This window comes from Grammomys surdaster, unplaced genomic scaffold (genome assembly GCF_004785775.1).
Source record: "Grammomys surdaster isolate TR1022 unplaced genomic scaffold, NIH_TR_1.0 958, whole genome shotgun sequence".
In the NCBI taxonomy this organism is placed as follows: Eukaryota; Metazoa; Chordata; class Mammalia; order Rodentia; family Muridae; genus Grammomys; species Grammomys surdaster.
In genome coordinates this window covers 4,392,720-4,405,239 of record NW_021605377.1, presented here as the reverse complement: position 1 = coordinate 4,405,239, position 12,520 = coordinate 4,392,720, and the positions used below count along the sequence as shown (strand labels likewise).

The 12,520-nt window shown below is 45.7% G+C and overlaps 1 protein-coding gene across 1 annotated transcript in view; it reads left to right on the top strand.

Moving 5' to 3' along the window:
- The first annotated feature begins 3,432 nt into the window (after nucleotides 1–3,432).
- Amdhd1 (amidohydrolase domain containing 1) overlaps nucleotides 3,433–12,520 on the top strand; it is a 16,024-nt gene continuing 6,936 nt past the window's right edge. The window contains exons 1-5 of the mRNA XM_028783085.1: nucleotides 3,433–3,616; nucleotides 6,031–6,137; nucleotides 6,779–6,843; nucleotides 9,069–9,346; nucleotides 11,742–11,967. Coding sequence (XP_028638918.1) covers nucleotides 3,468–3,616; nucleotides 6,031–6,137; nucleotides 6,779–6,843; nucleotides 9,069–9,346; nucleotides 11,742–11,967 — 825 coding nt within the window. The 5' untranslated portion in view covers nucleotides 3,433–3,467. The remainder of the gene's footprint in view (nucleotides 3,617–6,030; nucleotides 6,138–6,778; nucleotides 6,844–9,068; nucleotides 9,347–11,741; nucleotides 11,968–12,520) is intronic.

Here is a 12,520-nt window from a genome sequence, read left to right as displayed (position 1 = left end):
TTGGAAAACACAGATATTTACATTTATAATTTACAATTTATAACGATAGCAACGTTACAGTTAGGAAGCAGCAATAGAAATCGTGTTATGTTTGGAGGTCACCGCAGCATGCATAAAAGGGTCTCAGCATTAGGAAGGTTGAGAACCGCTGTCCTAGGTTCAGTTCTCCCTGACCTCAATGCCCTTTCCGTTTTTTCTCCCCACCTCCACCCACCTTGGACAAATACTAAGAGGAAAAGCTGTGAACTGTGGCCTTCAACGGTGTGGATCTATGTGAGCCAGCAGTTTGTTATTTACCCACAAGCCCCTGGGTCCTTGACCTACTCTATGGCCTGCCTCTTTCATCAGGTCAGAAGCGGATCCGAAGGTGAGAAAACACCTGTCCGCTTGACCTCTTTTCGCCCTGCTGGCGTCAGGCTTGCTGCTTTGTGTGGACTTTTCTGCTGATGTTTCTGGTGGCCTCTTTGGTAACTCGAAGGGAAAGAAAAGAAAAACATACCCGAGGGTCAAGGGTCAAGAAGCAAAGGGAGGCTAGCAGGAGGGGTCCTGATGTGAGTGTGGTGATGTGAGCATGGAAAGCCAGTGCGAGGAGGATGCTGGGAGTACCAAGAATTTTGGTGCTTTAAAATGGTGGGTGTGTGTGTGTGTACACAAGAGGGAAGTGTCTGTAGAGGGTGTTTGATTCTCTGGAGCTGGGGTTACAGGCACTTGTGAGTGGCCTAATGTGGGTGCAGGGATCTGACCTTGGCTCCTTGGAAGAGCAGTGAGGACTCTTAACAGCTGAGCCTCACTAACACTTAAGTCTTTTTTTTTAAAAGATTTATTTATTTATTATATATGAATACACTGTAGCTGTCTTCAGACACACCAGAAGAGGGCATCAGATCTCATTACAGATGGTTGTGAGCCACCATGTGGTTGCTGGGATTTGAACTCAGGACCTCTGGACGTGCAGTCAGTGCTCTTAACCACTGAGCCATCTCTCCAGCCCCAAGTCTTTGGTCCTAAAGCTTCCTGCGTCTACAAACGCTATGTTGACAAGCGGCCCTCCTTGGACAGTCAATCAGATGTGTTCAGGCCACCCACTGACATAACCACCCATTAAAAAGAAGAATGATCTCTTTTTAGGCTCCTGGGAATATATAAATCATAAGCATGGTGTGTGGTACATTCTACGAAGCCAGGGGAGAAACTGGTACTTCAGCATGACATATGATCTCTAACCTTACTGACAATCAAGGAAAATAGCATTAAAATAAACTAATAACAGTGGCCATGGTCACAGTTCCTTTACATGAGAGTATTGCTCCAAGTGAGGTTTTATCTGAAGGTCAAGCAAATCCACAAAGCTGTATAAAGTGAAGAAAACTGCCTTGGGGAAATTTTAAATAGATTTCCTGAGGACAGGTCAGTGGAGACGTAGCAGCAGTAGGAACAAGAGGCATTTGTTGAAACCCAGATTTGAACCCATCCTTTATTCCTGCCATTGCCTTTGCCTGCCAAAAGTAACAGGTTAGCCGAAATTTTATAGTATAAGAATTCAATAACTCTCTATCCATAAGTGACTGCGTTTCTACCCTCTGCCATTTCTACTCCCTGTGCCCTTTTCTTTTTTTATTTTTTATTTTAGACAGTGAGTCACTGTGTAGACCAGGCTAGCCTCAAACTCACAGAGATCTACCACCACCCCTGGCTAATATCTAATTTTTTTTTTGGCACCATATGGACATTTGTGGTTGCATTTCTGCTCTGAGAGCAGCTGTTGGGTTTTCTATTCACGTTATTTTATAACTTCTTTTGTTTTTGTCTTGTTTTTTTTTCTACCCCATCTTTATTTTATTACAGGACATGGTGTGGACCTAAAGGACATTTGTTTCTAATTGTTCGTCGAAAGATATTTTTGCTGTCTGTTTTATAATGGCGATAAGGTGACCCAAAATTATCTGTGTGATTTGCAGAGTAAGCCTACTTTTATGGCACCGTTTTCTGTCATTTTTCCCCCTCCATATCCCTTGTATTATTTGCTGGGCAGGGAAAGTAACTCTCTCATCTTTTTATGAAACATACCATAGAAACCAAATAACTTAAGGATGGTATGGTAGTATATGTCTTTAGTCCCAGCACTGATGGCAGTGTGTGCGTGTGTGTGTGTGTGTGTGTGAGAGAGAGAGAGAGAGAGAGAGAGAGAGAGAGAGAGAGAGAGACAGAGAGACAGAGAGACACACAGAGAGAAATAGAGACAGACACAGGTGGCCAGAGTCAGGTAGATCTCTAAATTAAAAGGCTCTCCTGGTCTACACAAAGAGTGCCAGAACAGCCAGGGTTACATAGTGAGACTCCTCTCAACAAGAGAAAAAAAGACCAACGTGGGAAGCCCTAAAACCATATACATACAAGTAACATTACACAGACTGAGCAGATTGTATTTATGTATTTAGGGACACACACACACCATATGTATGTAACAACAAGGTAGAAAAGGTCTTGAATTTGAAAGAGAACAAGAGAGGTTTAGGATGAAAATGGGAAATGACGTCATTGTAATCTCAAAAAATTTTTTTGAATATTTAAAAAAAAAGAATCTGAACAAATCCTGCCTGCCAGCCTTCTCTAAACAATCTGGATGCTGTCTACAATGTTGAATGCAGCGGTGTATGTGGAAGCCACCACACTAGGGAGGAGTGGGGGGGGGGTGGCCGACATCCAGGTCAAATCTGGTTTTACCTCAAGGAGTTTGGATCACAGTTGAGACCTATCCTTCACGAAGGCGGTAGGGACAAAGCAGACAGAGGCAGTAAACCGATACTCTGGGTCTCAGCTTCATCCTTCCCTGCCCCAGGTCCCCTTCATCCTGGGAACTGCCTGGTATTAGACCCAAGAGCCGATCTGACCAACTGAACAGTGGGTGGCACCCGCAACCCTGCTGGAGGGGTCGCGCGGACACCGAACACCCCGTGAGCTCTCTGCCCTGAGCCCCAGCGCAGCTCTCTAACACTTGTCTGCAGCGTCCAGGGCACGGTGTGTATTTGTCTCTGTTTTGTCACTGTCACACACACACACACCACTGTGTCTGTCTCTGTTTCTGTCATTGTCTTTAACACACACACACACACACACTGGCGTCCCTGTGCAAGCCCTTCCCAACAATACTTCGACTGGCCACCGCACCTACCTCCTCCTACTTGATCACTCCCTGTGGCTAAATTTCAGTTTAGTTGTTTAATCCAAAAGATAGGGGTTGGGGAGGCGGTAATATAATCCTCACCTCCTTTACTCAAAACCTGAAAAGGAGACCTGAAAAGACTGGCATCCACAATAAAATTTATTCCAATTTTATCCCAGCCGTTCTGGTTGGCACTGCTCCAGTCTTGGTCACCCGGCGCTGCCCAGCCCCGCCCCTCCCTGGAACCAGAGCTCCCAGGCTCTCCAGTTCTCCGCAGCGGCAGCCGCCAGCGGCTAGGACAACCATGACCAGCAGCTACCGGAGCAGCCATCGCCTCCTGCTGGAAAACGCACAGCAAGTGGTGCTGGTGTGCGCCCACGGCGAGCGCTTCCTGACCGGGTCTGCACTGCGCAGCCTGGCGGTGCTGGAGGGCGCCAGCCTGGTGGTGGGCACGTGAGTAGCCAGTAGCTGGGGACAGGCTGGATGGGGTTCCGGCGCTAGAAGCAATTTCTCCAACAACCTTTAGAGCAATGATCAATGACTACTGATCATTGATCCTGTTATACCTTCTAAAGTACTATTGGCTGGTGGGTTTGCTTTACTGCTTCTGGAAGTTTCTGTAGACTCCCTTTCTCCCTAAAATCCCGGATATTGATCCAGGTATACAGTCCCAACACTCAAGAGGCAGAAGGTGAGGTCTGTACTCTAAGGCCATCCTTGACTGTTTGTAGAGTTTGCATGTGAGATCCTGTCTCAAAACAAAACAAAAACACCCCAACAAAACCAAAGCAAAACAAAACAAAAACAAACAAACAAACAAACAAAAAAACCAAGGACTAAAAAAATATATTTTTAAAGACAGGGTTTCTCTATGTAGCCCTGGCTGTCCTGGACTCAGACCAAGCTGGCCTCGTTCGAAAGGTTAAAGGCATGTGCTGCTATGCCCCACTTAAAAACTTCTTTTAAATGACACTAACATCACATCTTTCCTCTCACCCCCAAAAGCACCTGCAGTGTACATTACGTAGCCGCGCAGAGTGGCCATGTCTTTAATACCAGCACTCTGGAGGCAGGGAGAGGCTGTTCTAAGCTAGCTTGATCTATATAATTTCAGGGTAGTCAAGTGAGACCATGTCTTCAAACAAACGAACCCCCAGCTGACCCACAAACTCACTCAAACCCTGCATCAGGGAACTGATGCTAACACACAGGCGCTTTGCTTATGGGTTGTTTTCTGAAGTAAATAAAAATGTGCCAACACGCACACCTTTTAAAGAGAAGGAACGGATGTGCATTATTTTCTAGATTATTCTTTTTCCCACTTAGTAGTAAACAGCGAAACCTCATCATTCCATTAAGAATGGTTAATGGCTACTAAAGGACCAAACACCTAACACCTTTGGAAGGTGGTTTCTAGCGTCCTTGAGTAACTATGTTATTGCATGTGCGCTTTGTTCAAACCTGACTCTAAGACCCACTACTGAATGACAGACAGCCCACATTCTTAGGTGGGCAGCTGTGTGGTTAAGAAGGGCACATTCATGCTCTCAGAGTCACCCTACACAGGCGGAAGCAATCAGAGATCTCCATCTTAGGCCTGGACTTATTTAAAGTCCAATAGCACCCATGAAGCAGTGTGCTTCACCCATCAGTTCCCTGCAGAACCCTTTGCCCTGTGGCCCCTGGTTAATTCAGCTCCATGTCAACCGGGACACACCTGATAGAAGAGGAGGAAAGAAGTCCAAAGAAGGGAGTCCTTTAGCGAGGGCTTTGTGTTTGATCTACGTTCATAAATCAGCTTCTAACCTGACTGGTCCTTTCCACCACAGGATTGACTAAAAAGTGGGCATTTTATTGAACTCGGCCAGATAAAAGCTGTCAGGAACCAAAAAAAAAAAAAAATCAGAATACAATTTTTTAAAATTAAAATTTAGATTCTTGTTCTCTCCCTGAATTTGCCGTCCTCTAAATGCCCCCACCCCCAGTCATGTGAGCTTTCCATGACGGTGACAAAATGCCTGGGACATGGACAAAGGAAAGATCTAGAGGGTGCCACTGTGCCAGGTCCATTGCTCTGAGGTTTGTGGTGGGGCCAAATGTCCTGGTGATGGGATGGGGCACAGGAGATGGAAGACACTTATCCCATGGTGACCAGGAAGCAGAGACACAGAGAAAGAAAGGAACCAGGGAGAAGATAGAGTTTCGCTCCCCTCAGCCAAGTCCCATGTCATAAATTCCACCATCTCCCGAATACCCTAACAACTTATGAAGTCATCAGTAGAGTAATTCACTGATGAGACCAGAGCCTTCTGCTCTGTTTACTTTTCCGGAGCCTTGCTTCAGAACACTGCTTCATTGGAGAGCACAGTTTCAACACAGGAACCTCTCTGGAGGGCATTTCAGAGTCAGGTCCCAAGTGATGGGCAGCAGTGACTAGCCGGAGTCTGGGAAATGTAGTCTTTCCTCTGAATGGTCCTATGTTTCAGGCATAATCCAGGGAGCTAGGACTGTGGGAAAGTTGAACGCTGATTTAAGAGAAAGAGTAGCAATCAATCTCTTCTACACATGGTTTCACTTTTTGTGGCCACCATCTCTTTCCTAAAAGCCCAGGCCGAGGGGGGAGGGGAAGGGTGGACAGGGGTGGGGGGATGAGGGGGACAGGACGACACGGGACGACAGAGGGGAGTGGGAGGGAAGGAGGGAAAATATGAATAAATGTTGGCTAACACCAGGGCATCCAAAGCATATTTAAATCATTTATTAGATTTTAAAAAGAAAGAAAGAAAGAAAGAAAGAAAGAAAGAAAGAAAGAGAGAGAGAGAGAAAAATCTCCCCAAACTTAAGTCACTATTTCTTATTTTCCTCAGTGATGGGCTTATAAAAGCCGTCGGCCCTGCTGACGTTATCCAAAGACAGTTTTTCGGAGAAACTTTTGAAGAAAGAATTGATTGCTCTGGGAAATGCATCCTGCCAGGTACTGATATTCTTTCTCATAAAACTCTGAAGGCAGCTTTAACAGTGGCTCTGGGACAGTAAAGAGGAAGACAATCGGTTTGTTTTCAAAAGAATCTTAACCACTGTGTTCAAAAATATGTGTGGCTCCATCCGCTGAAGTTCTGCTTTGCCAATATGATTTTATGTTGAATCCTTGTAACGCGATTACAGATTCCCCTGAATTGTCTTTCCTGAAATTATGTACCTTCCTTACGATTCCTTCTCGAAGCAGCAGTATGTGTTTTCTATTCCTTGGTGACACTGTCCTCGGTTTTGCTCAATTAGTAGTTTTGCCACTCTGGCTTCAAGGTTTCTTTGAGTTAGCATAGTTACTGAACATGGGAGCTGGATATCTCTAAGGGATATTTGTCTCGTGTTGAGTTATTCTCCTCTATTAGAACTTTCTAGATCAGCCAAATAGAGGGAACCTCACAAAATCTTGTCCTCTTGCCCTCCTCCAAGCTGGGAGGATACCACCATGCGTTCAGAGCTGTGTGATACAGAACGGTCAGGCGCATGCGTTCAGAGCAGTGTGATACGGTCGCGCGCATGCGTTCAGAGCAGTGTGATGCGGTCAGGCGCGGTTTAAGCACCTTTTCTGTTTCTTACCTTTGGTTGCAGGTTTGGTGGACGCGCATACACATCCAGTGTGGGCGGGTGAAAGAGTCCATGAGTTTGCAATGAAGGTAACTGAAACAGAGGGCTGCAAGTAAATAAAGCACAAATAGGATGTCTGTTCTAGTGATGGCATAAGTGGTCAACCTGTGCTGCGTATCTTTTTAACAGTTATCCTTACTTGCCTTAATAAAGAACACAACTGACGATCAAACTTAGTAGAAACTGCCCCCAAAGTCTTTATATGATGTATGTATAGAACAAGCGACTAGTTTAAGAAAAGTTGTATTGAAGATTTTCAAGTATAGAATTTCTTTTTCGTTTTTAGAACACAGTTCACAACTCGCTGGCAGACTTCTGCTCCCTTTCTGTACTCTAAATCATTATTGGTAATTTCGAGCAAGTAACTTTTGAATGAGTTTCAAGAAATAGTTTGAAAATCACTGTTTGCTGTGGATGAATTTTGAAAAAATAGATTGTTAAACCAAAAAAATGGAAGTGTCTTTCATTAGTCTCCTTAGAAATATGAGACTTGGGATGGAGAGATGGCTCAGTGGTTAAGAGCACTGACTGCACTTCCAGAGGTCCTGAGTTCAAATCCCAGCAACCACATGGTGGCTCACAACCATCTGTAATGGGATCTGATGCCCTCTTCTGGTGTGTCTGAAGACAGCTACAGTGTATTCATATATAATAAATAAATAAATCTTTAAAAAAAAAAGAAATATGAGACTTGAGAATAACCGCACACCTTTAATCCCAGCACTTGGGAGGCAGAGACAGGCGGATTTCTGAGTTCGAGGCCAGCCTGGTCTACAGAGTGAGTTCCAGGACGGCCAGGGCTACACAGAGAAACCCTGTCTCGAAAAACCAAAATGAGAGAGAGAGCGAGGGGGGGGGGGGAGGGAGAGGGAGAGGGAGAGGGAGAGGGAGAGGGAGAGGGAGAGAGGGAGAGGGGGAGAGGGAGAGGGAGAGGGAGAGGGAGAGGGAGAGAGAGAATAACATAATGTAGCCAAAACCAGCTCCTAAGTGAAGCCATTGTGAAGCCATTGTCACATTGACATTATACTATTTTGGAAAACAGGGTAAGAATCCGATTCTTTGGCTATCATGTGTCTTCTTCAGCAAATCAGAAGTGCTTTTAAAGACAATTTTATAATTGCAATGAATTTCAGAGCTAAAAGGCACCATAGAGACTGGGGTCCAAATGCTGTAGGCATACAGACGATGGAGAAAGTTGTGTCTGGGAAGGGAGAGGGTAGGCAAGCTGAGGGTGGCAGGGCCAGGCCAAAGCTAGCCCAAAGGCTTGCATGTTTTGTTTGGGTCACAATTCCCTACTGTCCAGGTGACTAGTCATTACCGGGGTTGTAGAAAGAAACTCTTTATTTGCCTGAGTGACAGAAATTAGGCTCCAATCTCTGTGCTGCCCTAATGACACGGAGTCTGCCTTTGGTCAGTAGACAGCTGAGTAATTGCTTCCAGTTCTGGAAACCCTCTAAAGGTTGGTTTTCTCGAACAGGCCGAGGGGCACAGAAGGAGCTGCGGCTCGGCTGGGTATGTGCTGGGCCTGCCTTCACTGTTAAAACACTGAAACGCTCCTATAGCTGAGCGTTGATCGTTACTGCTTTCAGATGCCCATTTGCCCACACACCACACGGCCCTCTCCCCCTCTCAAGTACCTTTGGGGATTCCCTTCTGCACATCTGTGTGTGTGGGGGGGGTGTCATTAAGGGACCATGTGCCTTCCTTTCTGACCTGGCTATGGTGCCTGTGCCCTATTGCTTACTAAACATAATTTCATTGATTGATTGAGACAGGGTCTCATGTAGCCCAGGCTGACCTGTAACTCCCTATATAGCTGAAGTCGGCCTTGAGCTTCTGATGCCTCTGCCTCCACTTCCTGAATGCTGGCATGACAGGCTTGCGCCATGCCTAGCTGCTTCTTAACCATCTTGTAACACTGATTTTATTTTTATTTCTTCTCTCTCTCTCTCTCTCTCTCTCTCTCACACACACACACACACACACAGAGAGAGAGAGAGAGAGAGAGAGAGAGAGAGAAAAGAGAGAGAGAGAGAGAGAGAGAGAGAGAGAGAGAGAGAGAGAGAGAGAGAGAGAGAGAGACTGATTCCCCTGCAGCTGGAGTTACAGGTGGTTGTGAGCTGCCATGTGTACCCTGGACACTGAACCCCAGTCCTCTGCAACTGCTGAACCCCTTCATCACCTTCTAATATCACCCCCGGGGGTAGGTTCCGTAGACCTGCCTGTAACCTCCCTGAGTGAGCCATGCGTTCAGTTGGCAGGGGCCTCCTACATGGACATTCACCAGGCTGGAGGAGGGATCAACTTCACAGTGGAGCACACTCGCCAAGCCTCGGAGGAGGACCTGTTCTGCTCCTTCCAGCAGCGGCTGCAGTGCATGATGAGGACAGGCACCACGCTGGTGGAGTGCAAGAGCGGATACGGCCTCAACCTGGAGACGGAGCTCAAGATGCTGCGAGTCATCGAGCGCGCCCAGCGGGAGCTGCCCCTCAGCCTCTCTGCCACTTACTGCGGGGCTCACTCAGTACCCAAGTAATCCTCCTGCTGGGGTCCAGCTGTCACTCGGGCCTTGGGAACAGCCAGGGCGGTGTTCTCTGGAGGGTGGAGGCTCTCCAGCACTTCCGCTCTTGTCCGAGAGAAGTTTCCGGAAGGATGCTTTGTTTCTAAAGACCAGGCCGGGTGCCCCCGTGGCTTTAGAAAAGGGGTTCCAGCAGCTTCGTCAGTTCTCCTAGTCTTTTAAGGATGAAAAGGGAGGAAAAATTCCCAAGCCTTCTATTCATTAGTCTAAAGAATGACCGCTTGCGAGTCCGTTCAAATTACAGCTACCAATTCAAATAATTTCCTGTGATAATCAATTAGTATAAACTATTGTAGAAATTACTAGTTATTTCCTCTGAGATCAAATTGCGTGGTCTCCAGAAAAGTTTTCGTTAATCTGTTTACTCAAGAGCAAATATTTTCATTTTATTAGTACAACTTTTTCTTAAACTCTTCTTCTTCTTCTTCTTCTTCTTCTTCTTCTTCTTCTTCTTCTTCTTCCTCCTCCTCCTCCTCCTCCTCCTCATCCTCATCCTTCTTTTCCTTTCTCTCTCCCTCCCTTCCTCCCTCCCTCCCTCCCTTCCTTTGTCTCTCGCTCTCTCTCTGCCCTTGTCTTTGCCTTTGCTTTTGCACTTATCTAAAGAATTTGTGATACTTTATGAAGACAGCTGTTTTCTCATGCACTTAGAGCCTAGCTGTGCAGTTCCTTTCTGTCCTGGAACTTCTGGACAGGAAAGCCCACGGGTCCAGATCTAAAAGGTCGTGAGAGCCGGTGTCTCCAAATTCTTTGCTCAATCTTCAGCTTGATGAATGGAAGGAGCACAGAGCTGACATAGACTTATGTTACAAACAATACCTAACCTTAAATCATTTCCATTATTCATATCTTTTACTTTATGAACTTTAAAATATACTTCATTTATTTATTAATTTTAAATTGTGTATATTCACTATATTTGGAAAGATATTTGGAAAGGTGCACACATTGTGAGTGGCTGAATTACACTGATACATGCAAGACTCCACTTACCACTGTTTGTAGGGAAAAGGCTTCAAAACTGCTTTGGAGTCATTTAAAAGAATACAAAAAAAAAAAAGTGATGCTAGTCACTGTGTTGTCTCTGTGGTGTATAGGAACATAATGGTTAATGTTGATATTCACTTACTTCTTAAAGACCTCCGCAGAGGGGAGACCCTCACTCAAGTCTCAGAAAGTCGCGACCACCCAGTAATCTGCTCGAGACACTGTGAACCAGAGCAATAGCGAGGTTTATTAGGGCATGTGACAGCTAGCTGCCGGTCAATTCGTATGCCCACACAGGAGCTGAATTGACCTCAACAACCAGTTTGAGAGGGGTTTTTAAAGGGAAAAACCACAAACCAAGGAATGGGGAGGGGGATGAGGGGTTGTTAAGGTGGCATAACATAAAAATAGCGGAACATCCAAAGGAACCCAACCTACATGAGTCAGGGTCATGTGAAAACTCTGTACGCTTATCTTTCTCAAGAATGTGGTCCTGCCCTGTTACTTTGGCCTTGCCCTGTCACTGCTGTTCCCAGCTTGGTTCCCAGCTTGGTTCCCAGCTTGGTTCCCAGCTTGGTTCCCAGCTTGGTTCCCAGCTTGGTTCTCAGCTTGGTTCCCAGCTTGTTTCCACCTGGCTAACTTGCATTCTAGCCAGTTCCCATAACTAGCCTGTCCACATTCTTAACTTGCTTCATGGCTCTGTTTCTCAGAAAATTTTCCATGTCCTTATAAAGAAAGCCTAAAGAATATTTTATATGTCTAAAAAGGGTTCTATATACCCAACATCTATAATTTTTCACTCTACATTCTCTTTGATCCACTCCTGTTAGCGAGACAGGTGGCCTTAGGTAAAGGCTTCAGGAAAACTTTCAAATAGAGAAGAAGCAAAGGACAATGCAACAGCTGAGGTCAGGGTGTTCTCTAAGTGCCCTTGATACAGAGATTCAGGCTCCTTGGCACCCCAGAGGCCACACAGCTTCCTGAAGCTGAGCAGTTTGCATCTCTTTTGTGTCTAAGAAGATCCCGGAACAGAAGTCTCGTTACGGCCCCTGCTGTGTGGGCTCTGCACAGAAGTCTTGTTATGGCCCCTGCTGTGTGGGCTCTGCGCAGCTGCCAAATGCTCGGGGTTCTTTTTTAGACTTTTTCTCTCCCTTTCTGAAGCTTAAGCTCATTTACCTATACTGTTTCTTATCCTTCCTTTATTAACTATATATATTCTTAAAGGTGTATACAGTATACATAATAAGTATATGTATTAAGTAATGTATTACATATCACACATATAAAAGAATATACCTATTAAAAATATGTAAGTATCACATCTAGAAGGAAACCGTCCATGGTAATCTCATCTTCTTCCATTAGAGGGAAAACTGCCATGGAAGCTGCTGATGACATCATCAGTTGCCACCTGCCAAGGCTGAACGAACTCATCAGAAAGGGGGAACTACATGTCGACAACATAGATGTGTTCTGTGAGAAGGGGGTCTTTGACCTGGATACTACTAGGAAGATTCTGGAAGGTGGAAAAGAGATGGGATTACAGGTCAACTTCCACGGGGATGAACTCCACCCGATGAAGGCTGCCGAGGTATGGTGGACTGTTGCCATTTTCCTGCACACTTTGTGCTACAGGACAGTGATTCATTTGTTCAGAGTTAGGAGTGCCCTTCTGAAAAGGTAGAAAGGGAAGTTCTCTGGTCTGGCTGGGCCTAGAAACTTTCTTGAGGAACTGGGGCATGACTCTCTCAATAAAACACGGCATTGGAAGTACAAAGACCCAAGTGTGATCCCCAGGACCCAAGTAAAGTAGTGTAGGTTTGGCTGTGTGTGGTCACAATTCTGGCCCTGGATGGAGAGAGATCAGTGGATCCCTTGGGGCTCTAGGCTAAGCACTTGGTGAATTCTAAACCTTCAAAAAAGACCCTGTGAAAAAGAAAGGAGGAAAGAAAGGGAAGGGAAGCAAGGGAAGAAAAGAGAGAGGGAGAGAAGGAGGGAGGGATAGACAGAGGGAGGGAGAGAGGGAGAGAGTGAGGAAGGAAGGACAGATAGATACTTGAGATTGTCTTCTGACCTCTATACACACACATATACACTCAGAGAGAGAGAGAGAGAGAGAGAGAGAGAGAGAGAGAGAGAGAGAG